Below are 24,325 nucleotides of genomic sequence, written 5' to 3'. Positions count from 1 at the left end.
CACGGGCTCTAGAGCGCAGGCTCAGTAGCTGTGGCTTGCAGGCTCTAGAGCGCAGGTTCAGTAGTTGTGGTGCACGGGCTTAGTTGCTCCACTGCATGTGGGATCTTCCCAGACCAGGGCTCAAACCCCTGTCCCTTGCATTGGCAGGGGGATTCTTAACCAGTGAGCCACCAGGGAAGCCCCATACTCCTTTTATTCAGTGGAAGAGTCACAGTATTCTAATCAGTCACTCTAAGTCATTTTGTTATATATTTTGGAGTATAGTTAATGATAAATATTGTAAGTAATGCATTTTAATTATAATTAGTAGTTTTTAAAAATTTGCACAGGAGAGAATGTAATCTAAAAAAATTCCTAAGGTATCACTGAATTGTAATTATATTTTTAAGAAAGATTTCCAAATATGTTCCAAATGAGATAGATATATAAAACTTCTGAGTAACCCTGTTAATGAACTGTGTATCGTTTTTATAGATATGGAATGTCTCAAATGGTGAGCTTCTTCATTTGTTTGCTCCGATTTCAGTAGAAGAAGGAGCTGCTACTCACGGAGGCTGGGTGACTGACCTTTGCTTTTCTCCAGATAGCAAAATGCTTGTTTCTGCTGGAGGATATCTTAAGGTAAGGGTTTCTCAAAGACTGAAAGAAAAGAACAGCCTGTATCCTACTTTCCAAATTATTTTCACTTCCTGTGTCTCAGTTGGGCCTCGTACAACCCATCAGAGAGGAAGGGTGATTACTGTTATCCCGTTGTGAGTGATGAAACTGAGATCTGCAAGGCTGCATTCTTCAGATCTCTTGGAAGTTTTGATGACAGTGTTAGGGATGTTCTGAGTCCAGAGCTCTCATCCTGCCCCAAACAAAGTCTTAGGCGATCAGAATGACTAGAAAGTGGGGTGTTTAACTTAATTTGATTTTCTACTTCACTAATTGTGAGCTGTGTTGGTTGAGTCTTTAAAAAAATTTATTTGTGAAATTTCCTTTCTTAAGTATTAGTGGTAGTTGTGGTAGTAATAATAAAAATAGCAGCGGCAGCATGTTGCTTTATAGTTTACAAAATGCTTTACTTACATCATCTTATTAGCCAGCTTTGCGAGGCTTAAATTTTATCATTCTTGGTTTGTAGGTGAGGAAACTGATGTTCACAGAGGTTGTGAATTTCCTAAAATTACTTAGTAGATTGCCTTATACAAACTTATTATTAGCAAATACTGAGGCCACAGTTGAGCGTGTTGTGGTGCCTCAGGGTCATTTTTTGGTGCTTGCATCTTTTTATCCATCCACTCACTAAGAATGTATTAAGTGCCCACTGTGTGCTGGCACTGCTACGTGGCACAATGTTTAAGACTTGGTTCTTGCCCAGGTGGTTGACAGTCTTTGGAGGAAGCAGACAGTAAATAAATAAAGTCTCTAAGTCTAAGAGGGGTTCTGGGACACATTTGCATAAGGATAGTAGAGGCACAAAGGAGAGGACAGTTCTACCTTTGGGAGTTAGCAGAGGCTTCCATTGGAGGGGAATGCTTGAGCTGAGTCTTGAGTAGTGATTTACTTGTAAAAGGGGTTGAAGATGATACTGTGTATTGTACTGATCACTTAAAATAGATCCCTAATGAATTAGAACCTAATGAATTAGATCTTACGATACTGTTTTTTCTTACTGAAAACATTCAACTGTAGGAGATGATTCTGATTAATTGTCTAATACAGTATAGATGTTCAAAAATATTTGAATGACTGAATTGAAGTTTTTGGTTATATGGGACCTATGTAGATGCACTTTTATTTAATGTAAAAATCTAGCTTATAAAAAAGATAAATCAGAGGGCAGTTTTTAGCTCTATGAGAGGATGTATGTTATGATTCCTTTACAAGTTTACATTGAAAATACAATGCTGCTTACAAGATGTTGCATTAACCTGTACCTAAATAAAGGTACACCTTTATTTAGTTATTAGGGGATTGTGAGACTATCACCACTTGTCCTCCTTTAGTGTAGAGATAAACTGCACTCTTAGTCTGTTCTGAGGATGATTCTTAGAGGAGCGACATTGCTGTCTTTGTGTTGGAAGCTGGGAGTCTTCAGCCGTATTAACTGCTGAAAAACTTAACTGCTCAGCTTTGACACTGAGCTTCTAGAGACCATGTCTTTTGATGCTCTGGGCACCATAGAAGGGTATCACATAATTGTGAGTCTGGCTTACAAGATATGATAAGAGATCAGTGACTAGATTTCCAGAGTTCCTGGAGAACCTTGAAAAATAAACAGCAGAATCGATGTCTGTACTGTTGAAGTTATATCTTCAGGGTGAAAGAGCCTATAGCCTATATATTCAGTCTGTATATTTCAGTGGCAATCAGGCTGTTCTTCCTTCTGGTTTGATTACTAGCATGGTTAAACTGGTTGTGATATAGCCCAGCTTGCATCTACCCAGCATGTTCATGAGACTATCTAAGAGCACAGAGCAAATTAAAAGTAAAAAGGAACAGCTGCTGTAATGTCCAAGAAAATAGGCCTTTTGAGTCTGTTTACTTTATAATCCAAACTGTATGAATTGAATGTCAGTAAGATAAAGTAGGTATCCAGTAGCTAAAAAGCTCTTAACTTTCAAAATTATTCCTATTTATAAGTAAAAAATAATGTAATTTACTTGTGTTATGCCACAGAGTACATACTGTTAGAATGACAAGAAATCCACATTAATTCATACTCATGAGGAGAAAGGCTGATTTGAAATATGAAATACATGATGATAAATTCACGTTTTCCATTACGTAGAGGCGACAGAATATAAAGGTCAGGAGTGTGAGACTTGGGGCAGACTACCTGAATTCAAAGCCTGGATCTGCCACTCAGTAGCTTTGTGATCTTGCACAAGGAGATTTAGCCTCTACTTTCTCATCTGTAAAATGGCTGTAATAATAACACTTACCTCATAGGGTTGGGAGGGTTAAAGGAGTTAATACAAGTAAAATACTTATACATGGTGGCACGTAGTGTACCCTGAGTAAACGTTAGCTAGCTATCTTTTAAAAATTGAAGTATAGTTGATTTACAGTGTTTCAGTTGTACAGTGACTCACATATATACATATATAATATATATTACAATATAATATATATATTATAATATTATATATATATATATTCTTTTTCAGATTGTTTTCCATTATAGGTTATTACAAGATGTTGAATATAGTTTCCTGGGCCATACAGTAGGTCCTTGTTGTATATCTATTTTATATATAGTAGTTTGTATCTGTTAATCCCAAATTCCCAATTTATCCCTCCTTTCAAAAATATCCCTGCTATTTTTTTAAAATTTACTTTATTCCTTAAAGCAGATTTAGTTTCTCAGCAAAACTGAATGGAAAGTACAGAGTTCCCATATACCCACCCCTTCCCCACGTGCAAGCTTCCCCCACTGTCAACATCCCCCACCAGAGGGTACATTTGTTACAGCTGATGAATGTTCATTGACATGTCATTATCACCCAAAATCCGTAATTTCTATTAGAGTTCACTCTTGGTGTTGTACAGTCTGTGAATTTTGACAAATGTATAACGACACGTGTCCACCATTGTAGTATTACACAGAGTAGTTTCACTGCCCAGAAGTCCCCTGCATAAGTCCTATTTAATATCATTGTCTTTTAGTCCATATTCACATTAGTGGCTGGGGTAGTGTTTCCAAGTCGAGTGGTCTGTTTTAATAGAGGGAAAGGCAGTGGGTGCACTAGGTTTGGAAGCCAGATAACTCTTCCACCTCTGCCACCTGCTAGTGGTGTTGTCCACAGTGACAAGGCCTTTCTTTTCTCTCAACCCTGGTTTCCTTACTTGTTAAGTGAGGCAGTTGGACTAGGTGATCTCTAAGGGCCTTACTACCTCTACGATTTGCCTCTAGCGACTGTCCTCTACAGTCTTGATTACACTGCTATTTTATAAAGCAAAGTTGTTAGTCCTGGAAAATTTCAAGTTAGTACATGTTGCTTCATTGAGGTTTACTTAAGTCCACAAGGTATACTTTTACCAGTTACCATTACTAGTAACTAATATTAGTGTAACTAATAACTAATGAATAGTTGACCCAGTCACACGAGCAAGGCGGAATGCTAGGCATTGCCACGGACACAGAAGTGATCATTGCATTCATAATACTCAGAATCTTGATGTACCTGAGGCCTTTTCAAAAGGTGTTCATGTACATGGTCTCTTTTGCCTTCATCTTAGTTGTGAGATATGTAGGTAAGCTTCATGATCTCCATTTAGTAAAGGAATATAAATATTGTTATAATCTTAGTGAATTCAGTAATTGGGAAGAGAAAGGAAGGACTTGGCCAGAGCACCTGCTACATTTGAGATGTTCAGTATTTATTTAGTAAATAAATGTATAGACTTTTAAATAAAAAACTTGGTCATGTGCTCTTGAATCACTCCTGGTGAAAGGGAAGATTCAGTAGAGAGAACATTCTATCCTGCAGCCCGTATTATCAGTAGTCTTGATATCTGCCAAAATTCCTGTCCATTTCTGCAAAGGGGCATTTTTAGAGAAGAGAGGGTCATTCTTTCCATTCCACTGAGAAGGATATGCAGACAGGAGAATTCAGTCCAGCCATGGCCATAATGGGCTTTGTGTAGCCTTCTGTCTGCAGCTCTGAGTAGGCTGCATGTTTCTCCAGCATGCCTTACAGTGGGTTTAGGCGTAGGGTAGCTGTGAGGCAGTCACCAGGGTTAATCAGGAATGGTGGACTGGGTTGATAATACTATATTCAGCATTAACCCTAAGACATCCTTCCTGGTGTTTGCTTTAGTTTGGGAGTGGGGAGGTGATGGGGTGAAGGATCCAGTTGGCACTGCAGATTGTCTCACACTATAATTGCCAACCTAATAAGAATTTTATTTTTCTCTGAACAGTGGTGGAATGTTGTCACTGGGGAATCCTCACAGACCTTCTACACAAATGGAACCAATCTTAAGAAAATACATGTGTCCCCTGACTTCAAAACATATGTGACTGTTGATAATCTTGGCATTTTATATATTTTAAAGATTTTAGAGTAAAATAGTTAAGCAGCGATGTAAGTTGAACTCTTAATTTTTAATTGGAAAAAAAAATCCTAATGAAACTGTATTTCAACTTTTTATAAAGCTGTGAATTGTTTTGCAGTATTGCATTCATTACGAAAGTGTTTGTGGTTGGATGAATACTATTAATGTAGCTTTTCCCAAATGAACACACCTTTAATCTTACTTTTCATAGTCATCATCATCATTTTTAACAGTTTGTCCTTAAGATACAAATGAAAATGTAAATATGTACCTTGTTATACCACTGGTAAAATTCTCCCTCGATGCATTCAAATTGGTTGACATAATTAATGAGAATAATTTGAAGGAAATATATATTTTAATAATATTATTATTATGCAGGCTGTGCCTCAGGGTAGTAGTGGCTTGATTTCTGAACCACATTTACCCCAAGGGGGTATGGTTCTCACAAATATAATCTCACCCCTTAAACTTGCTTTAAAAATATTGTGTCTACGTGCACAGTTTGCAAAATTTCCTTTAATTCACTTGATAAGTGAGTCTTAGCTTTCAAAAGTAATCTCTGTGAAGCAAAAGTTACGTGTGTTGGAGTGAGTAGATTTTGTTGGTCTACCTTTTCTCATTAGCTGATGGCAGCCCCGGGCTGGACCTGGACTCTAGCAGTCAGTCTCTGAACTGGGCACTCTCCTGCTTTCTCTGGTTTTTTACATACCAGACTTCATACTTGACTGAACTTAACCTTTCTTAATCCTCACTTTTCTCTCTTTTTTTAAAAGTAATTGCTCCACAGTTAAATGTTAGTAAATCTGAATAATTGGCGAGGAGCCAATTTTAATCATAATTTTTAACAACAGAATTTTTCCAAGATATAGAAAATAGTAAAAAATAATTTTCTGGGCTTCCCTGGTGGCGCAGTGGTTGAGAGTCCGCCTGCCGATGCAGGGGACACGGGTTCATGCCCCGGTCCGGGAAGATCCCACATGCCGCGGAGCGGCTGGGCCCGTGAGCCATGGCCGCTGAGCCTGCGCGTCCGGAGCCTGTGCTCCGCAACGGAAGAGGCCACAACAGTGAGAGGCGCGCGTACTGCAAAAAAAAAAAAAAAAAAAATGTCTTCTAATTCCATTTACTTTTAGATGAACGTCATTGCCAGTGCTTTTCTCTTAGTGAATTTCAAGAGAATTCTCTGTGGTTTTCTACACAGTACTGGAAGAGTCATTGTGACTGCAAGATGTCACCTTTAACCTTCCAGCCAGTCTGTTTTCCTTCCCCTTCTCACCCTCCTTCTCTTCTTCCCTCCCTCCCTCTAAGTTTAATCAGGAAAGATAGTTTTGACAGGGAAAAAGCATATCAGCATCAGTAACTAGCTTTTTTGATTTCCTGATTAGAAACTTTAATTGTAGCTTAAATCTAAACATTTTCCCTAAAATATATTGTTAAGGGAAATGGTGATAAATTAGTAATAGATGTGGTTCTTACATAAAAGAAAAACAACCAAAATTCAAAATTTTTTGTTGCTGCAACAACAGCTAAATCAGATGAGTATTAGCATTAACAGTAGGTAAGCACTGAGCCGGTTTCTGTTGTTGGTGCATATTAGTAGATGTGGGGTAGGTAGGGAGGGAACAGACCCCTCCAGATGTATTTTAGATTAGATGTTCCTATTTAGCATTTGAGGGAACCATAAAGAGAGTGAATAAAATATTTTACATTGTTAAGGAGGTTTTTTTGTTTTTTTGTTTTATGGTGGGTTGAGGAATTAATTTAGGGGCTTACTGTGATATAAGCAAATGTGACATGAAAATCTTAATTTTATAAAAAGAAATTTCTGTAAATGATATGTTCTGCTTAGAATACCCAAATCATAATTTGATTTGCATACAATGTTTAGGAACTCATTTATAGCTCAGAGTATAAAGTATTAACTTTTGGAATTAAAAGTCACCTGCCTGTAAAAGTATAACAACAAACATCAGCTTTTACAACACCTTGATTGGCTCTTATCTTACAAATAAATTAAAAAGAAAAATGAGAAGAAAGACCAGGTAACATAAGGAAGAAGAAAAACCTTTCATAGCAGCTTAAGTGGCCAGTCAAGGGGAGGGTTTTGTTTTGTACTTTTGGTTGAGCATTTTTCAAGCATTTCCCCCTTTATTTTTTTTTTGTATTGGAAATACATTGCATTTTGTATATATAAGATTTTTTTTTTACATTCGATGTGTCTTGTATGTTTTGAAAACTGATAGTTTTGTATTTATGATACAGCTTACATAATTTTTTTGTGTGTGTTGGTATACATTTTAATACACGAATTTAAAACATTTTATAAAAATAAAATTTCTAAAATATTTTCGAAAAACATTTTCAGATTGTTTCAGACTCCTTCCTTGTCCTTTGTTGATCAGAAAACGAATGTGAAAGAGTCTTCAAATTAAAGTCATCAACTTCTATCCATGCTTTGTCAGCTATATGTAATTTAATTCTATCAAAATTTTCTTTTTCCTCAGTTTGTCTCTGATGCCTGGTGTGGCTGGCATGGAGAAGATCCTGTAAGGAAGAGAATTCATTTATTCATTTTTTCGTTCAGTACATATTTGTTGAGAACTGCCTGGCAGTTTTGTAGGTATTGGGGATATAGCAGTGAGCAAAACAAAGTCCTTGCCCTCCTGCAGTTGGGGGCTAGGGAGAGACAGAAAAAAAGTCAGTCAGTCAAATTTATAGTGATTAGTTGGTATGTAAGTGAGGAGAGGAGGAGGGCTACAGTTCTAGAGGGAGCTGCTTGTTTGGAAGGTGACACTTGAGTTCAGACCTGAAAGGTGAGGGAGGGAGTGAGTCAGGCAAGTATCTGGAGAGAGTCCCCAAGCAAGGGTACAGCAAGTGCAAAGACTGGAAAGTGGGACGGGTTGGTCTGTTCCAGAACCAGCATGGAGGCTGGTGTGGCTGGAGAAGACTGAGCGAGGGGAGCTTAGTAGGAGGTGCAGCCAGCTCTGTGGAGGGTCTCCCAGGCCATGGCGAGGATGTCTACCCTGAGATAGTAGCTAGCGCAGGAGTGTGAGCAGTGGGGAGATCTGACGTAAGCTGTAACTTGATCACTTTGGCGGTGGGGACCAGTTGAGGATCAGCTGAAAGGAGGACAGGTGAGGAGGGAAGCAGGGAGACCAATGAGAAGCTTTTACAATAATCTGGGCAAAATGAAGGCGGCTAGACTGGGGTGGCGGCAGGAGAGGCTGTGACAAGTTGGATTCTGGGTATACTTTGACGGTACGAGTTAATAAGAGTTGCTAATGGATCGGATATAGGTTGTGAGAGGGACAAGTCAAGAATGATACCAAGGTTTTGGCCTCCGGCTTGAACAACTGGAAGAACAGAGTTGCTGTTAGCTGAGATGAGAAGACTATGTAAAAGGAGCGGGGTTTAGGACAAAGTAGGTTTGAGGTAGGTGTTAGGAAGACACCTGGGACTGTTGAGTAGATGGTTCTTTTATAGGAAAAGTCTCTGATGGAGATAAAAATCTGAGAGTCATCAGTGAATTGATGGTATTTAAAACCACAGGACCAGATGCAACAAATGGGTGTAGATAGACAAGACAGGAGACCCCAGACTGAGCCCAGGGCAGTGTGGAGGTTGGTGAGCTGAGGGACCGGCACAGGACACCGAGAAGAACCAGCAAGGACTAACAGTTACAGCTTAGTGTGTGGTAAGTGCAGCGGGTGTGGGGTCCTTCACTCAGTGTGCTCTTGGGCAAAATTCCTTTATGGGTTTATTCCTGCAGCCACCTGTGTGTCCTCTATGTCTTGAATATCTACTATGCCTAGCACTGTTTTCAGCAGCAGCCAAGGCAATAAACAAACACATTTTAGTTGTTGGGGGAAACTGGGGACAAGAGATAATAAGAAACCCAGAAAATATCAGCAGTTGGCTTATCTGTGGGGGTTCCTCCCTCTCGGCATTGTTGTAAGGATTTAATAAGATAATGCTCACAGAGTGCTTACTTATCTCAGTGCTTGGACCAAGAAAGTGCTCACTGCACATTCCTTGGTGTTATTTGGGTCCCATCCTCTTGCGTGGCAACAGTTCCCCGATCACTCTCTCTCCCAGCAGTCATGCCTCTGCGTGATCCTTCCAAAGTGCCTATCTTATCATGTCAGTTGTCTTTAAAATCCTGGACCTGCTTGTGCTCTCTTGTTTCTGTGGCGTCGTATGTGCGGTTCTCTCTTCTATACTGCCCTCCCCCACCTAATTTTTTTCCCTGATTCCTTCTTATCTTTTTCCTTGAGATGATCCTTCTACTGAAGGCTTCCCTGCCCTCTTGTAGCCCCCTCTTTTCTCTGTCGTGGTTTTTTTGACCTGTATCATTTATTTAATGGAGTCCCCCATTAGACTGTAAGCTCAATGAAAGCCAGGTCTGTTAGGTGTTTTATACCAGAGTCCAACGGAAGCCTGGCTCCAGTTGGAGCCTCAGTAAATCTTTGCTGAATGATTGGAATTCCTGTATGCCCACATGCCCATAGTGCATTCTGTGTTCTCCCTCTGCACTAGGATGTCACGAGGCTGTCAAATTAAGATGTAGCACATTACCAGCATTTTCTTTATCTTCCCATTTTAGTTTGGCATTTTGCTGTGAAGCATCGTTAGGGGAAAGTAAAACTTTACTTGGATAAAAAAAGATCTGCTTCCAAATTATATGAAATGAATAAACATATCCCTGGAGTGTTTAAGTTGGCAAGTATGGCAGTCTATTATTCTACATATGTTTTGTGTTATTACTGTAATTTACTTACCGACCTTTAGAGAAGGAGAAAATGATTTTCTAATAACTCTTAGTCTCTTAAGAGCACTTGAATGGATTTCCTTGCTCATAACCTCTATCCTTAAGACTATGGATATACCATACAGCTATTAAAATACCTAAATTAGAAAATCATTTGCTGTGGGGCTATGAGTTTAACCCTCGAAGAATTGTTGTGTAGTTGTATATATTCACATGGCAGGGGCAGAAGAATTTGCATCAAACATGGGACTCAACAGAGACCAGGCCTTTGAAGTCATTTGGCATCAACAGGGACTTACTGTCAGATGGCATTGTGAGCAGACCAAAACTTGGGACATTTTCGTTACAGTTATGATTCAGGAAAATGAGTCGCTGGTGTTAATTGTAACTTCATTTATGAGGTCAGGCCCTCAGAACTGCTTATCACGTGGAAGTAAAAGAAAAATCTGTCTCTGTAATTTCTCATCACCAGGGCTAGAGTAAGTGTCTAGAGAGAGCATTCTGGGCCTGAGTTTGGGTTTGGTGGTTCTGAGCAACCGATCAGCTGGGAAACATCCAGCAGTGAATGAAGACTCCTGCTTAGTACCAAGGTGGCTGCTCTGAGGAGTTGGAGCAAACTTTCACATTCATCAGATTCAAATCTTCCTCCCCTCCCGAGCCCTTATTTTATCTTCACAGTAGTTGATGCGTTTGCAGACTATGCAGTCCTAGCTTACAGGGGAAGAACTACATCCCAGGCAGTTAATCTGATAAAGCCAGGGCCAGAATCCAAATCCGATTTTCGTTTCTTTATGGAAACACCCACTGGGCTATGTGTTGAGTGTTTCGGTTGGAAGTGGAATCCTCTTGGAAACGTGGCCAGTGAACACCAGACTAGGGGTCAAGGTGTGAGTTTCAGCAGCTGGGGAAGATTTTGGAGATCTGTGTTTCTCATTTCAGATTTATTTGCTGCACTCTGTCAACTTTCTGAGACATAAAAAGTCCTTTTTAGGAGGAAGGAAGAAGGAGCTACTATTTTTTTAAGGGCCTTTTATGTGTCAGGCCCCGTGCTGGGCGCTTTCCACACATTATTTAATTAAATCCTAACGACAAGGCTGCAAGCTGTTATCTCTGTTGTCTAGATGTGGAAACAGGTGTAGAGAGGTTAAATCACTAGGGCCCCATAGGCAAGGTGGGGAGCTGCAGTTTCGGTCCGTGGCTGTTGGCCTCCACCACAGCCCCCTGGGCTGGAGGATCCGGGAGCATCATTTCAGCTCTGCACTTAATTCATTGTTCATTTCACTCATTCACATCATGGGTCATGCATGACCGATCTTAAGTCCTGAGCTCTCAGAGACGATGTCAAAGGTGGTCTCTGCTGCTGAAGAGCTTCCCCTTCTGTTATCCTGGCTAACCCATCTCTGTGCCCGTAGGGATTGCTCTTGGAAAAAAAGCAGCAGGGGCCGTTCTGATGGGAGCCAAACAGACAGCAGAGGTTGGGGGATGCTTTGGATTTGCCAGCACTTGGCCGCGGCTCAACCTAGTCTCAGTTCACAAATGATTCAAACACTGAGCAAGGTAGGTGGCAGCCCTACGGCAACCTGGTCCGTGGAGAAGCCTGTTCTACTTCGAAACTTTTAGGGGGTTCATTTCAAATTAGTGGCAGCCCTGGGGCTAGTGGATCCATGTGTTTCTTCTGCCATCTTGATTTCATTTCCTTTTCTCCTTTTCCTTACATTTGAAAAGGTGCCAACTCTCAGAGCCTCAGTTTCCTCATTTGTCAAATAGGGACTGCAACATCTAATTGCAAGGTTTTTGTGAGGCTTGAAAAATATGTCAAACATCTGACACAGGTCTCAATAGTAGAATTACCTTTGTCCCAGTTACAAATTGCTATTCCTTTGCTGCCCACATTTCCTTGGTTTACAAATTGGGACTGTGCGGCTTTTGCTCCATAGAACACACCTCACTCCAGGCATCCTTCTCTACCTCATGGTGGATCTGTCTTCATGGCTATTGGCTCCCAGGAGACAGACCTTGCTCAGCAGGAAAGCTGTCCCAGATGTTATTCTTTTTGGGATATGCATGGACTTGAGTGGTGGAAGATTAGGAGTGGCGTTGGGGAAAAGACCTTGGGCCACAGCGGCTTTGCTTTGGCTGTCAAGTGGATCCAAGTTCAAATCCTGGCTGCACTACCATCCCAGCTGTGTGGCCTTCAGCAAATGGTTTAATCTTCTCAAGGAGCTACTTCCGTGGTAGCCTCGGATGTGGGGATCTACGTGGGCTACCCAGCTTCTCAGGGGATCTGGAGGGCCTGGTCCATCCAGGAGTGAAGCTTCTCACACTTTACTGCATAAACCGCCCCCCACCCCAAACCTTTTCTCCTTTTCCCTACATTTGAAAAGGTGTCAACTCTCAGAGCCTCAGTTTCCTCATTTGTCAAATAGGGACTGCAACATCTAATTGCAAGGTTTTTGTGAGGTCTTAGGTCTCACTCCAGACCAATTAACTCAGAGTTGCCAGGCATGGGACCCAGGCATCCATATGTTTGAAAGTTCCCCGGGTGATTCCAGAGCACAGCAGAGGTTGAGAACCCATGTCCTCCGCCCTTGCCCTGGATGGCCTACCAAGCCATTGCCAGTCCCACTCCTGTGCCACAGCCAGCTGTGCCTGTGATGTCTGCTTTTGCAGCATGGTTTGTCCACCTGCTCTGCTGTGACACTCTCAGGAACGTCCCGAGCAGCACAGATGTCTGGTGTGCATATTAGCACAGCTGGGGGGGTGTTTTCTGCTTGGATTTGATGGCTAGCTTATAGAGCAACTCTGCCAAGGTTGGAGTATTACCAGTATTACCAGTTCCTCCTCCAGTCACTGTTTTCTCTGTTCAGGTGTCTCACCTGTGTCTGTTTGCTTTCACCTTTTACCTAGTGCTGTGACATTCCCATTGTGACAGATACTGGTTTTTTTTGTTGTTGTTTTGTGGCAGATACTGTTGGTGGCCATCCTAATATCCAGTCTCTCCCTTTTCCTCACTAACAACTGCTGTATTGTTGGGAGCTGCAGTGTGCTCAGCTAAAATCAACAACAGCTACATTTTCCAATTGCTTATCTAGAGGTAGCAGATGTAAGCAGAACTTGTAGGGTGAAGCTTCCAGGAAAGCTCCTAAAAGCTTGCCTTACTCAGTTGGGAGGCAGGAGCCCTTCATTCCTTACCATCTTTTTTCCTGCCTGGAATGTGGATTCGCTGAATGATGGTCTAACAGCCATTTTGTGCCCATGAGGTGACCTTGTAGATGGATGCCACAAGCTAAGGGTGGCAGAGCAGAAATACAGAAGGAGCTTGGGATTTTGATGACAACTGTGGAGCTACCATTCCAGCCCTGTACTATTTATCTCTGAAGTTCATGTTACATGAGAAAATATTCAACCTCTCCCTTGTTTTAAGAGACTCTTATCTCTGGTCTTTGCTACTAGTCCCTGAATTCAGCTCCTGATACTCCCATAAACAAACCAAGTATATAAGAACAGTTCAGCAAATGTCAGTGACCCCTGCATCCCTGTCTCTTCCATCCCCTAGCCCTAGCCACCCACCGTACCTCCTCTAATAACTAGAAATCAAGGTGGAAGATTGTTGAAGTTTGGTGGAATCTCAGAAAGGCACAGACAGGTGATTCATGGACCAGGCCCAGTCCACAGAGGAGTTTTGTTTGGCCCACACTTAATTTTTGAAAAAACACTGAACTTGTTGCCAGCATTTGAAAATCTGGTGGTTTCACATAAAAATCCTGATTCCTTAGAAAATCTATTGAGCCAGGGTCGTCTTTTCTTCCTGGCAGCCATCAGCTGGAACTGAGCATCGGCCGCCCCCTGAGATGGTGGATGCGTGGATCATCACAGTCCACCTTCACTCATGTCACCTGTGTGGCCTGAAGGTATCTGAGTTTGCAGTCTTCCCTCTCCCTGCCAAGGGCGCACCCCAGAGATGGTCTGCTAAAACAGGATTCCTGAATTTCCTGTGCCTTTCCTCCTTCCCAGTCTCCCCTGACCCAACACTAGCATGTTGGGCTTTTTGGTTTTTGTTCTTCTCTGAGAAAACTGTGCACGCATTTTTAAAAAAAATATTTATTTATTTTTGGCTGCATTGGGTCTTTGTTGCTGTGTGCGGGCTTTCTCTAGTTGTGGTGAGTGGGGGCTACTCTTTGTTGCGATGCGCGGGCTTCTCGTTGTGGTGGCTTCTCTTGTTGTGGAGCAAGGGCTCTAGGCACGCGGGCTTCAGTAGTTGTGGTTCACGGGCTCTATAGTGCAGGCTTAGTATTCGCGGCGCACGGGCTTAGTTGCTCCACAGCATGTGGGATCTTCCCGGACCAGGGCTCGAACCTGTGTCCCCTGCATTGGCAGGTGGATTCTTTTTTTTTTTTTTTTTTTTGCGGTACGCGGGCCTCTCACTGTTGTGGCCTCTCCCGTTGCGGAGCACAGGCTCCGGACGCGCAGGCTCAGCGGCCATGGCTCACGGGTCCAGCCGCTCCGCGGCATGTGGGATCTTCCCGGACCGGGGCACGAACCCGCGTCCCCTGCATCGGCAGGCGGACTCTCAACCACTGCGCCACCAGGGAAGCCCATGGCAGGTGGATTCTTAACCACTGCGTCACCAGGGAAGCCCCTGTCTTTATTTTTATTTATTTATTTTGGGCTGCATTGGGTCTTCATTGCTGCACGTGGGCTTTCTCTAATTGTAGCGAGTGGGGCCTACTCTTCGTTGCGGTGCTTGGGCTTCTTATTGCAGTGGCTTCTCTTCTGGAGCACAGGCTCTGGGCGCGTGGGCTCAGTAATTGTGGCTCACAGGCTCTAGAGTGCAGGCTCAGTAGTTGTGGTGCACGGGCTTAGTTGCTCTGCGGCATGTGGGATCTTCCCAAACCAGGGCTCGAACCCGTGTCCCCTGCATTGGCAGGCAGATTCTTAACCACTGCACTACCAGGCAAGTCCCTCATATGTCTTATTGACGAGAGGCAACAAGAGGGAGAACTGCACGCTCCCTGGGGAGCAGCTGTTGGGCATTTGATTGAAGCACCGAGACATCCAGAGGACAATTGAGTATTGAATATGGATACTTTTGAATGGCTTTTATTACCATGTTGTGAACTGACTTCAAGTTGCTAAGAGCAGCTCCATCTCAGCTTGCTCTTACCGGGTGCTGAGACATCACTCCGAGTTTTCCAGTATGGCAGGACTTGCAAGATGCTCTGGGCTTGCAAAGTGACATGTGTGCTCCTCGGCTGTCTGAAAACCTCAGCGGCTGTACTGCCACCCTCAGCTGGAGTGACCCTACTGGAGCCGTTAAATGGAGACTCTCTATCTCAGTCTGACGTGTGTGTAAGTCTTTATATCATTAGTCATTAACTATGCTTGGGAAGTTAAATGCCCATGAAGCTCTTACAAACAAACATAGGTCTCTGGGGTTTTGGAGAGAAAAACAAAAACTGTCTGGATGATAATTTGTAGCTATGATTATTTATGAGCAACAGAGTGCAGCATGTTGGGTTGGGAATGATCATCTCTGCATTAGCGACTCTAAGTAAAATGGAGCCACGGTGAGCACAGAGTGAATTCTCGGTCAGTAGACTGGCTTGAGGTCAAGACAGGAAACAGTTAAGTGGAACCGGCATTTCCCGGGTCAGCACCAAAGTCTTAGGGTTAATTCCACTGCAAAAATTTGAGTATTAATGGAATCTCATAGGATGCCGGATGGTGATTGGGCAACAGACCTAATGAAATTCCCTGCTTTGGAATTGGTTTCTGTGGGAAGCAGGACCCTGTTGCTGGGGCAAGCTGGGCGTGTGGATGGCTGGAAGGGAGTGCGGGGGAGGCTGTTGGAGCCTTGGTGCAGGTAGACTCTGCCAGCCTTTGTTGGTTGGTTACCCACTTTTAAGAAAATGTGTCTATAACTGTCATATTACTTAATTTTCATAGGAAACATACTCAGTGAATAGCTTGTATAAAAAAGGAACTGAAGGGCTTCCCTGGTGGCGCAGTGGTTGAGAGTCCGCCTGCCGATGCAAGGGACACGGCTTTGTGCCCCGGTCTGGAAAGATCCCACATGCCGCGGAGTGGCTGGGCCTATGAGCCATGGCCGCTGAGCCTGCGCGTCCGGAGCCTGTGCTCCACAACGGGAGAGGCCCCAACAGTGAGAGGCCCGTGTACTGCAAAAAAAAAAAAAAAAAAAAGGAACTGAAAAACTTAATGTCTTAAAAAACAAAAAGGAGGCTTCATTCCATACAGACTTCTGAACACGGTTATTGTATTCCAGTTCTGTGGAAGAACAACTCTGGAGGCTAGCCCACTTATCAAATTTTCTTTTCTTTTCAGAAATAGCTTAGGAGCAATGCTGCTTGGGGTCCAAGTATGAATTTTCGCTGATTTTTGAGACTGTGGCCATGTGTTCTTTATCTAAGCCCGTCTTCTGCCCCATCATATCCAAACATTTTATGCACCAGCAATATTCCCAAGTATTCCAGCAGAAAATCTGGTATGTCTTGAAAAAAATCACTTCCATGACTTATTAATGAACTAACTAGGCATAATTTTCATTGGGTTCATTTACCCAAATTTATCATAGAGTATCATTTAAGAAGAAAAAAAAATAGATGGAGTAATTGAATCGAAGTCCTTTTTGGAATAATATTAACATTCCAGGATCTCCACCCCCATGGATATTTCAGTTGCCAGTGTGTCAAATTTCCCCTTCAAGAAAATGAGGTGCAAATCCCTTCAGTACAAGGGCTGCCTCTCTTCTGTTTGCCCCTCAGACTCCCTCCTCCCTCCTCCCTCTTCCCTGCCCTGTTGTGGTTCTGGAGGTGCCTTGTGTAGACCAAATCAATGTGCTCCTTGCCCTATGGCTTCCAGTGGGTTTAGGTAATGCAGGGTGGATGGTGCAGAGTGAGATCAGGGTATTTTTTTTTTTTAATTGAAGTTTAGTTGGTTTACAGTATTGTGTTAGTTTCAGGTGTACAGCAAAGTGATTCAGTTTCATACATATATATATATATTTTTCCAGATTCTTTTTCATTGTACGTTATTACAAGATATTGAATATAGTTCCCTATGCTATACATCAGGTCCTTGTTGTTTATTTGTTTTATATATAGTAGTGCATATCTGTTAATCCCAAACTCCTAATTTATCCCTTTCCCCTTTGGTAACCATAAGTTTGTTTTCTATGTCTGTGAGTCTGTTTCTGTTTTGTAAAGAAGTTCATTTGTATCATTTTTTAGGATTCCATATATGTGATATCATATGATACCTGTCTTTCTCTGTCTGCGCTTAGTATGATAATCTCTAGATCCATCCATATTGCTGCAAATGACATTATTTCATTTTTTTAATGGCCAATATTCCATTGTGTATATGTACCACATCTTCTTTATCCATTCATCTGTTGGTGGACATTTAGGATGCTTCAATGTCTTGGCTATTGTAAATAGTGCTGCTGTGAACATTGGGGTGCATCTATCTTTTAAATTAGAGTTCTTGTCTTTTCTGGATATATGCCCAGGAATGGGATTGCTGGATAATATGGTAACTGTATATTTAGTTTTTTAGGGGACTTTCATACGGTTCTCCATAGTGATTGTACCAATTTACATTCCCAGCAACAGTGTAGCAGTTTCCCTTTTCTCCACATCCTCTCCAGCATTTATTATTTAGAGACTTTTTGATGATGGCCATTCTGACCGGTGTGAGATGATACCTCATTGTAGTTTTGATTTGCATTTCTCTAATAACTAGTGATGCTGAACATCTTTTCATGTACCTGTTGGCCATCTGTATGTCTCCTTTGGAGAAATGTCTATTTAGGTCTTCAGCCCATTTTTATTTTTTTTTAAGTTTTTTTGTCTTCTCTTTTTAAAAAAAATTATTTATTTTTGCCTGTGTTGGGTCTTCGTTGCTGCACACGGGCTTTCTCTAGTTGCGGCGAGCAGGGGCTACTCTTTGTTGCGGGGTGCGGGCTTCTTACTGTGGTGGCTTCTCTTGTTGCAGAGCACAGGCTCTAGGCATGTGGGCTTCAGTAGTTGTGGCTCGCGGGCTCTAGAGCGTAGGCTCAGTAGTTGTGGCGCACGGGCTTAGTTGCTCCACGGCATGTGGGATCTTCCTGGACCAGGGATCGAACCCATGTCCGCTGCATTGGCAGGCAGATTCTTAACCACTGCGCCACCAGGGAAGCCCACATTCTTTTTTCTAAATATTCTTTTCCATTATGGTTTATCATAGGATATTGAATATAGTTCTTTGAGCTATACAGTAGGACCTTGTTGTTTATCCATCCTGTATATAAAAGCTTACATCTGCTCACCCCAACCTCCCACTCCATCCCTCCCCCAACCCTCTACCCCTTGGCAACCACAAGTCTCTTCTCTACATCTGGGAGTCTCATCGGTGTCTTACAGTTTTCAGAGTATAGGTCTTTTGCCTCCTTAGGTAGGTTTATTCCTAGGTATTTTATTCTTTTTGATGTGATGGTAAATGGGATTGTTTCCTTAATTTCTCTTTCTGATACTTTGTTGTTAGTATATAGGAATGCAATAATTTTCTGTATATTAATTCTGTATCCTGCAACTTTACCAAATTCATTGATGAGCTCTAATAGTTTTCTAGTGGTTTTCACAGTGACAGTGTTACTTCTTCCTTTCCAGTTTGGATTCATTTTACTTCTTTTTCTTGTCTAATTGCTGTGGCTAGGACTTCCAAAACTATGTTGAAAAAAAGTGGTGAGAATGGGCATTCTTGTCTTGTTCCTGATCTTAGAGGGAATGCTTTCAGCTTTTCACCATTGAGTACAGTAAGTCCCCTACATATGAACCTTCAAGTTGCAAACTTTCAAAGATGCAAATATGTGTTCCATCAACATCAGGCATGAATGAAGTTGCAGCTTGCCCTCTGTCTCCTATTGCTGACGATCCTTCAGCTCTACCATCTCCCACCTCCTCCGCCTCCTCCAGTCAGTAATTCTTCTTGCCTGTTGACTCGATGCCAGCCCCCGTATGCCAGCTGTTGTACTGTACTACTGTACTTTTCAAGGTACTGTACTGTAAGATTAAAAATGTTTTATTTTTTGTTTGTTTTTTATGTATTATTTGTGTGAAAAGTATTATAAGCCTATTACAGTACTATATAGCCAATTGTATTAGTTGGGTTCCTAGGCTAACTTTGTTGGACTTATGAACAAATTGGACTTACAGATGTGCGCTTGGAATGGAACTCGTTCGTATGTAGGGGACTTACTCTATGATATTAGCTGTGGATTTGTCATGTATGGCCTTTATTATGTTGAGGTATGTTTCCTCTTTGCCCACTTTCTGGAGAGTTATCATAAATGGATGTTGAATTTTATCAAAAGCTTTTCCTGCATCTGTTGAGATGAGCATATGGTTTTCCTTCAATTTGTGAGTGTGGTGTACCACATTGATTGATTTGCAGATATTGAAAAATCCTTGTATCCCTGGTATAAATCTCACTTGGTCGTGGTGTATGATCCTTTTAATGTATTGTTGGATTTGTATTTTGTTGAGGTATTTTTGCTAGTATTTTGTTGAGGATGTTTGTATCTACATTCATCAGTGATGTTGGCCTGCAATTTTCTTTTTTTGTGATATCTTTGTCTGGTTTTGGTATCAGGGTGATGGTGGACTCATAGAATGAGCTCAGAAGTATTCCTTTCCCTGCAGTTTTTTGGAATAGTTTCAGAAGGATAGGCGTTAACTCTAAATGTTTGGTAGAATTCACCTGTGAAGCCATCTGGTCTAGGACTTTTGTTTGCTGGGAGTTTTTTAAATTACTGATCCCTTTCTGAAGCCCACAGCACCTGTCTGGAAGCCCCCTCCCCAAGCCGCCTCCTTTCCCACTCCCTTCAGGCCACACCAGCCCAGGGTTAGTTTCCCTACATGCTGCCAAGACCTTTGTTAGTATTCTACTTATTAAACTCTTAAATTCTCCCAATTGGAGTGTGCCATCTACTTCATGCTGGGATCATAACTGATACAAATAAGCATTGATCCACAGAGATAATTAATAAGAGGATTGCTGACCTCTTGGTGGCTAGCAAAGATTAAAAAGGGGCTGAATTAGCCCAGGCAAAGCATTACTGTCTAAAATTGCAGCCCAAACCTTCCTTCAGGAAACCTGCCCTTCTGCCTCTGTGAATGTTGCCCCATCTCTGGATGGTTTTAGCCCTTTCAGGTTCAAAGCCCTAGGCCTCTGCATGTCAGGCTGGGAGCACCCCGTGATTGGTTTGGCATGTGTTTTGGAGAGTAACTTGGATCCAGCAGTGGGGAGATCTCTTGCTGAAAGTCACAGGATATGGAATGTGAATCATTGATTTTTCCAGTGTGTCTCTAACATGACCCTTTTATTACTCGACTCATAGCTGGTACATGTGTTTTAGGAAAAATGAGTGTTGTTATGGAAAATCTGTGTCCCCTCAAAATCCATATGTTGCTGTCCTAATGCTCCATGGTGAGTATTTGGAAATGGGCCTTTGGGAGATAATTAGGGTAAGATGGGGTCATGGGGGTGGGGCCCTCATGATGGGATTAGTGCCTTTATAAGAAGAGAAGCCAGAGAGCTTGATGCTCCCTCACCCTCTGCAGACACACACCACAGAGAGCTCATGTGAGCACACAGCAAGACAGCAGCCACCAACAAGCCAAGCCAGGAGAAAAGGGCCTTAGAATGAAACCTACCTTGCTGGCACCTTGATCTTGGACTTCCCAGGACCTCCAGAACTGTGAGAAATAAATTTGTTGTTTAAGCCACCCAGTATTTTGTTATGGCAGCCTAAGACAAACATGTAGATGTTGTCCTGTAAACGTAATCTAGTTTGGTAGTCCTCCCTCTTTTACCAATTTCTGTTTTGGTAATTCTTCCTTACAGCCCACTTTAACATTAAAGACAATGGGGGCTTTATGGCTGAAATTCAAGCTTTAAAGGCCTGGCTGAACTTGGAAATGAGCAAATTTTCTCAATTTTGCCAAATGAAAAAATCCCTTTAGCTATGGATGCTGAGAAGGCCGGGCCTTTGGTTCTATCCTAAATGGAAGTGGGAAGGTGCTCACAGAATGATGCCAAGCACCAGCAGCTGTACAGTTTCCATTTTATTTTGTGTGTTTTTTTATAGGATATAAATAATGACAAAAATTACAAAATTTATAACTGGAAGCCCAAGCATATTTACATGTTTCCTTTTCAGCAAAGCTACTATTTACTTTGCTCCTATACAGTTTCTTTTTGGTACCATATTTTAGGGTTATTTTACTCTCAATTTACTACATACATATCGACAGTGAATAGGCAAAATATATACAAGGAACTGTTCAGTTCAAGTAATTTAATATTGTATTAAAATTCTCCAACACTGAACTAAAACCATATACATTTGTCAGTTTGAAATAAAATTTAGTTGTCTTTAAAACTCACCAACTGATGAATGTAACTGATAATCTCAGGTTTAAAATAATATTGGTTAATTAAAAAAAATTAAGACAATCCCACAATTTATCCATATCGCTTATTATAATGAACTCCAAAATGATTCACAATATGATTGGTTAGAACAATATACATTAAAATGTTATTTTTCTATAATGATATTGGTACTGTTTATATAATTTGATTCTACATAAATATACATTATGGTATCATACAAATACTCCACAGAGACATTAAAAAAATTAAAATACCTTAATGAAATGTAAGTAAATTTTACTTAATCAAAGAGTAAGCAAACATTTATTTATTTATTTTGTTTCAAGAAAAGAGTTTTATTACTTTGGAATCTCTATTTTTTTTTTTGTATTTGTGTTTTTCTAGAAAAAAAATTTTTTTTTGCAATAGAATTTTATTAACACCTTTCTCAAACAAACAAGGTTTCCATGACAGAAATCTTGACAGCAGGAGCCCTAGATTTTTTGTTTAACATGTTTTTTTTAAAACTGTGAAGTTTAAAAAAAAAAAAATCTTTGCAGGCTTATGGCTGTGTCAGCACTTTCGGTAAGACGCCAGCCTGCTTGCCCAAATCTCCTGCTCTAGTGAGCGTCTCTGGTATAGTACTTTGCAACGCCCAAGCCAGTTCTCTTGGTAGTAGCAGTAGAAATTTAGTTATTTGAAATGAAAGCAAAACATCCCTCACAACTAACCTAGTTTTCTTATCAATGTGTTAGTGAAACATTCTTTTAATAAAAATATTTAATACAAGACACATTTTTCTGTGCATAATAAATTCCTCTGTTTTAAATCATTAAGTTTTTGAATCAATCCATAGATGTAAAGGTTTTCTTTATCTGACATAGTTGATTACATATAAAATCCACAAATATAGAAATTGGGAAATAGGATTTCCTGGCAATCAGGGGTACTTTTTGTCCTTTTGCATGAAACGATACTCAGTGAGATAAGGATTTTACAGATGCTTTCTGGGGGTAGTTCTGTTCTCATTCTACCTTGAAAACTGCTGACGGTGAAAAATAAACCCAAGATTTTTATACTTTTAGGCAGTATTAGAGATCCCCTGTATTTTTTTTCTTAAGGTATTATCCCCAAATACAGCAAAGCAAGTGTTGGGGCAAAGTCACTAGAAATACCTTGGGTGGTAGCAGGGAGGGGAGTCGGGAGAGTGAGCCACAAATCTCAACTCATTTCTCTCAGGGGTTACGACTGGAAAGTCTTGGTTGCACTTTCTGTCACTGGTGCAGAAAGAACGTCCCCAGGAATGGCCAGTGGCCTTTCGCCCGTGACAAGGCCACGCGAACAGCAGTCTTCCTCCTGCGCTGGGTGGAAAGCCTGCTCCGGGACTGCTCGGCGTGCAAGGCACCGCGAGGACGGGAGGACGGTGAGTATCAGAAAATCGTGGTCTCATACTTGGTATTTATTCCCCTCTTGGTTTCTTGTCCCGGCTCCACAATCCACGGCAGATTGGCCAGAGTCTTTTGCTCAGATGGGTCGATCTGCTTTAAAACAGAAAGGCTGATGCCCGTTATACGGTACCTGCCTGGGGTTGCACGCATGCATCCTAACACTGCCTGGAAACCATCACTGTGCTCTGGCAGGACCTCGGGATGTTGGGGGCGTGAGAGTCATCTGTTCGTTCTTCTGATACACATTTACTGCAAGGCGCTGGGCGGGGGGGATGGTGAGTGAGACACAGCCCTTGCTCTTGAAGGCACACAGGTGGGGAGCAGACGTAGGAATACTTTACTGAGAAGTGAGATTTGAGGGGGAAGAGGGTGCTCTGTGGGCACCCAGGAAGGCCACTGACCCCATGTCAGGAGCCAGGGGGGCTTCCTAGGGAAGGTGAACCAGGCTATGTCCTGCCTGCCTCTCAAGCCTCCAGTGGTTTCCATTACAGTCAGAATAAACCCAGAGTCCTCGAGGTGACCCACGGTGGCCCTGTCCGCCTGCCTTTCTACGCTCCAGCCACACCGGCCTCCCTGCTGCTCCCTGTACACCAAGCCCCAGCCCAGACCCGCTGTGCTCATCACCTCTCTGCCTGAATACTCTCCAGACATCTGCCTGCTTTATGCCCTAATGTGAATCAGGGTGCAGTTCAAACATCACCTCCTCACCAGTTTACCCCAAGCAAAATAGCAGCTCAACTTTTCTGCTTTCCTCTGCTGCTCTGTTCTTTATAACCCTTTTGCCACATACATCATGTTTATTTGTTCATCCTCCACTACAATGTATGCTTATGAAGGTGGGATTCTGTCTGTTCTGTTTACTCCTGTTTCCCTCAAACTCAGAAAAGCTCCCGGCAACCCACTAAACAGTAGGCACCCAATAAATACTTGTTGACTAGACATTATTTAAAAGTTAATTAAGGTAATGTCTAAACGGAGAGCTGGAGGAGAAGCAAGCGTTTCCTGGTAAAGGCAGGGGGTGTGGAGCAGCATGTGCAAGGTCCCCGAGGTAAGGAAAGAGGCCGGCTGAGGGCTTGCAGTCAGGTCGCCGAGGGCACCCGGCGGGGAGACAACTGAGGGTGAAGAGGTGAGTGGGCCCAGGTCAGGGTGAGCCTCGAACCAAACTGAGCTGTAAAACGTCAACACCATTTCAGCCCCTGCGTGTACAAGGTTAAACAGGCCCTTTCTGGGTGAAGCTTGAGTTCTGAGCTCTCACGGGCGGCCCGGGGCAGTTCTCCACCAGATTGCTGCCTCTTTCTTTGGTGTTTCCGTGTCTCCCCCTGGCCCTGGCCACCTGCTCTGCTCAGGAAACCGGAGCAAGGGAGCTGTCCGAAGAGTGCGGGGGTCTGTGCCCGTCGGCCACCTGCAATTTGACTGTATCTCCACAAGGCTGTGGGGAGGACTCTACATGTCTAATCATGGGCTGTTTCTCAAAAATAAACTACTGGGGCCGAGGGAAAGGGAGCACAGACACCTATTGAGGGGGACAGGATCTTGGGGCAGTTAAAGGACAGCAGTATTATTCACTGTATGTTTCATATTTTTCAGTGAAGGCTTCTAAATGAATATTCTGAGCTCTTATGGCACACAC

General features: G+C 42.3%; 2 protein-coding genes across 32 annotated transcripts in view; one reads left to right on the top strand and one right to left on the bottom strand.

Moving 5' to 3' along the window:
* Positions 1 to 22,605, top strand: part of APAF1 (apoptotic peptidase activating factor 1) — a 113,263-nt gene extending 90,658 nt beyond the window's left edge. For 6 of the 16 annotated variants that reach the window (XM_032645632.1, XM_032645629.1, XM_032645628.1 and 3 more), the window contains 3 exons: positions 475 to 621; positions 7,551 to 11,371; positions 13,630 to 14,195. In XM_032645632.1, coding sequence (XP_032501523.1) covers positions 475 to 621; positions 7,551 to 7,844 — 441 coding nt within the window. In that variant the 3' untranslated portion in view covers positions 7,845 to 11,371; positions 13,630 to 14,195. Of the gene's footprint in view, positions 1 to 474; positions 622 to 4,911; positions 7,510 to 7,550; positions 12,165 to 13,629; positions 14,196 to 20,433; positions 20,571 to 22,486 lie in introns of those variants that run through there. The other 10 variants (XM_032645641.1, XM_032645635.1, XM_032645636.1 and 7 more) reach the window with 9 other exon arrangements.
* ANKS1B (ankyrin repeat and sterile alpha motif domain containing 1B) overlaps positions 21,161 to 24,325 on the bottom strand; it is a 1,217,724-nt gene continuing 1,214,559 nt past the window's right edge. For 9 of the 16 annotated variants that reach the window (XM_032645644.1, XM_032645647.1, XM_032645649.1 and 6 more), the window contains one exon: positions 21,161 to 22,788. In XM_032645644.1, the coding sequence (XP_032501535.1) occupies positions 22,678 to 22,788 (111 nt within the window). In that variant the 3' untranslated portion in view covers positions 21,161 to 22,677. Of the gene's footprint in view, positions 22,805 to 24,325 lie in introns of all 16 variants that reach the window. The other 7 variants (XM_032645646.1, XM_032645648.1, XM_032645651.1 and 4 more) reach the window with 2 other exon arrangements.

The sequence above is a fragment of the Phocoena sinus genome, chromosome 10 (assembly GCF_008692025.1).
Source record: "Phocoena sinus isolate mPhoSin1 chromosome 10, mPhoSin1.pri, whole genome shotgun sequence".
NCBI lineage: Eukaryota > Metazoa > Chordata > Mammalia > Artiodactyla > Phocoenidae > Phocoena > Phocoena sinus.
The sequence above is the reverse complement of the archived record's forward strand: the minus strand, read 5'-3'. Positions and strand labels throughout refer to the sequence as shown.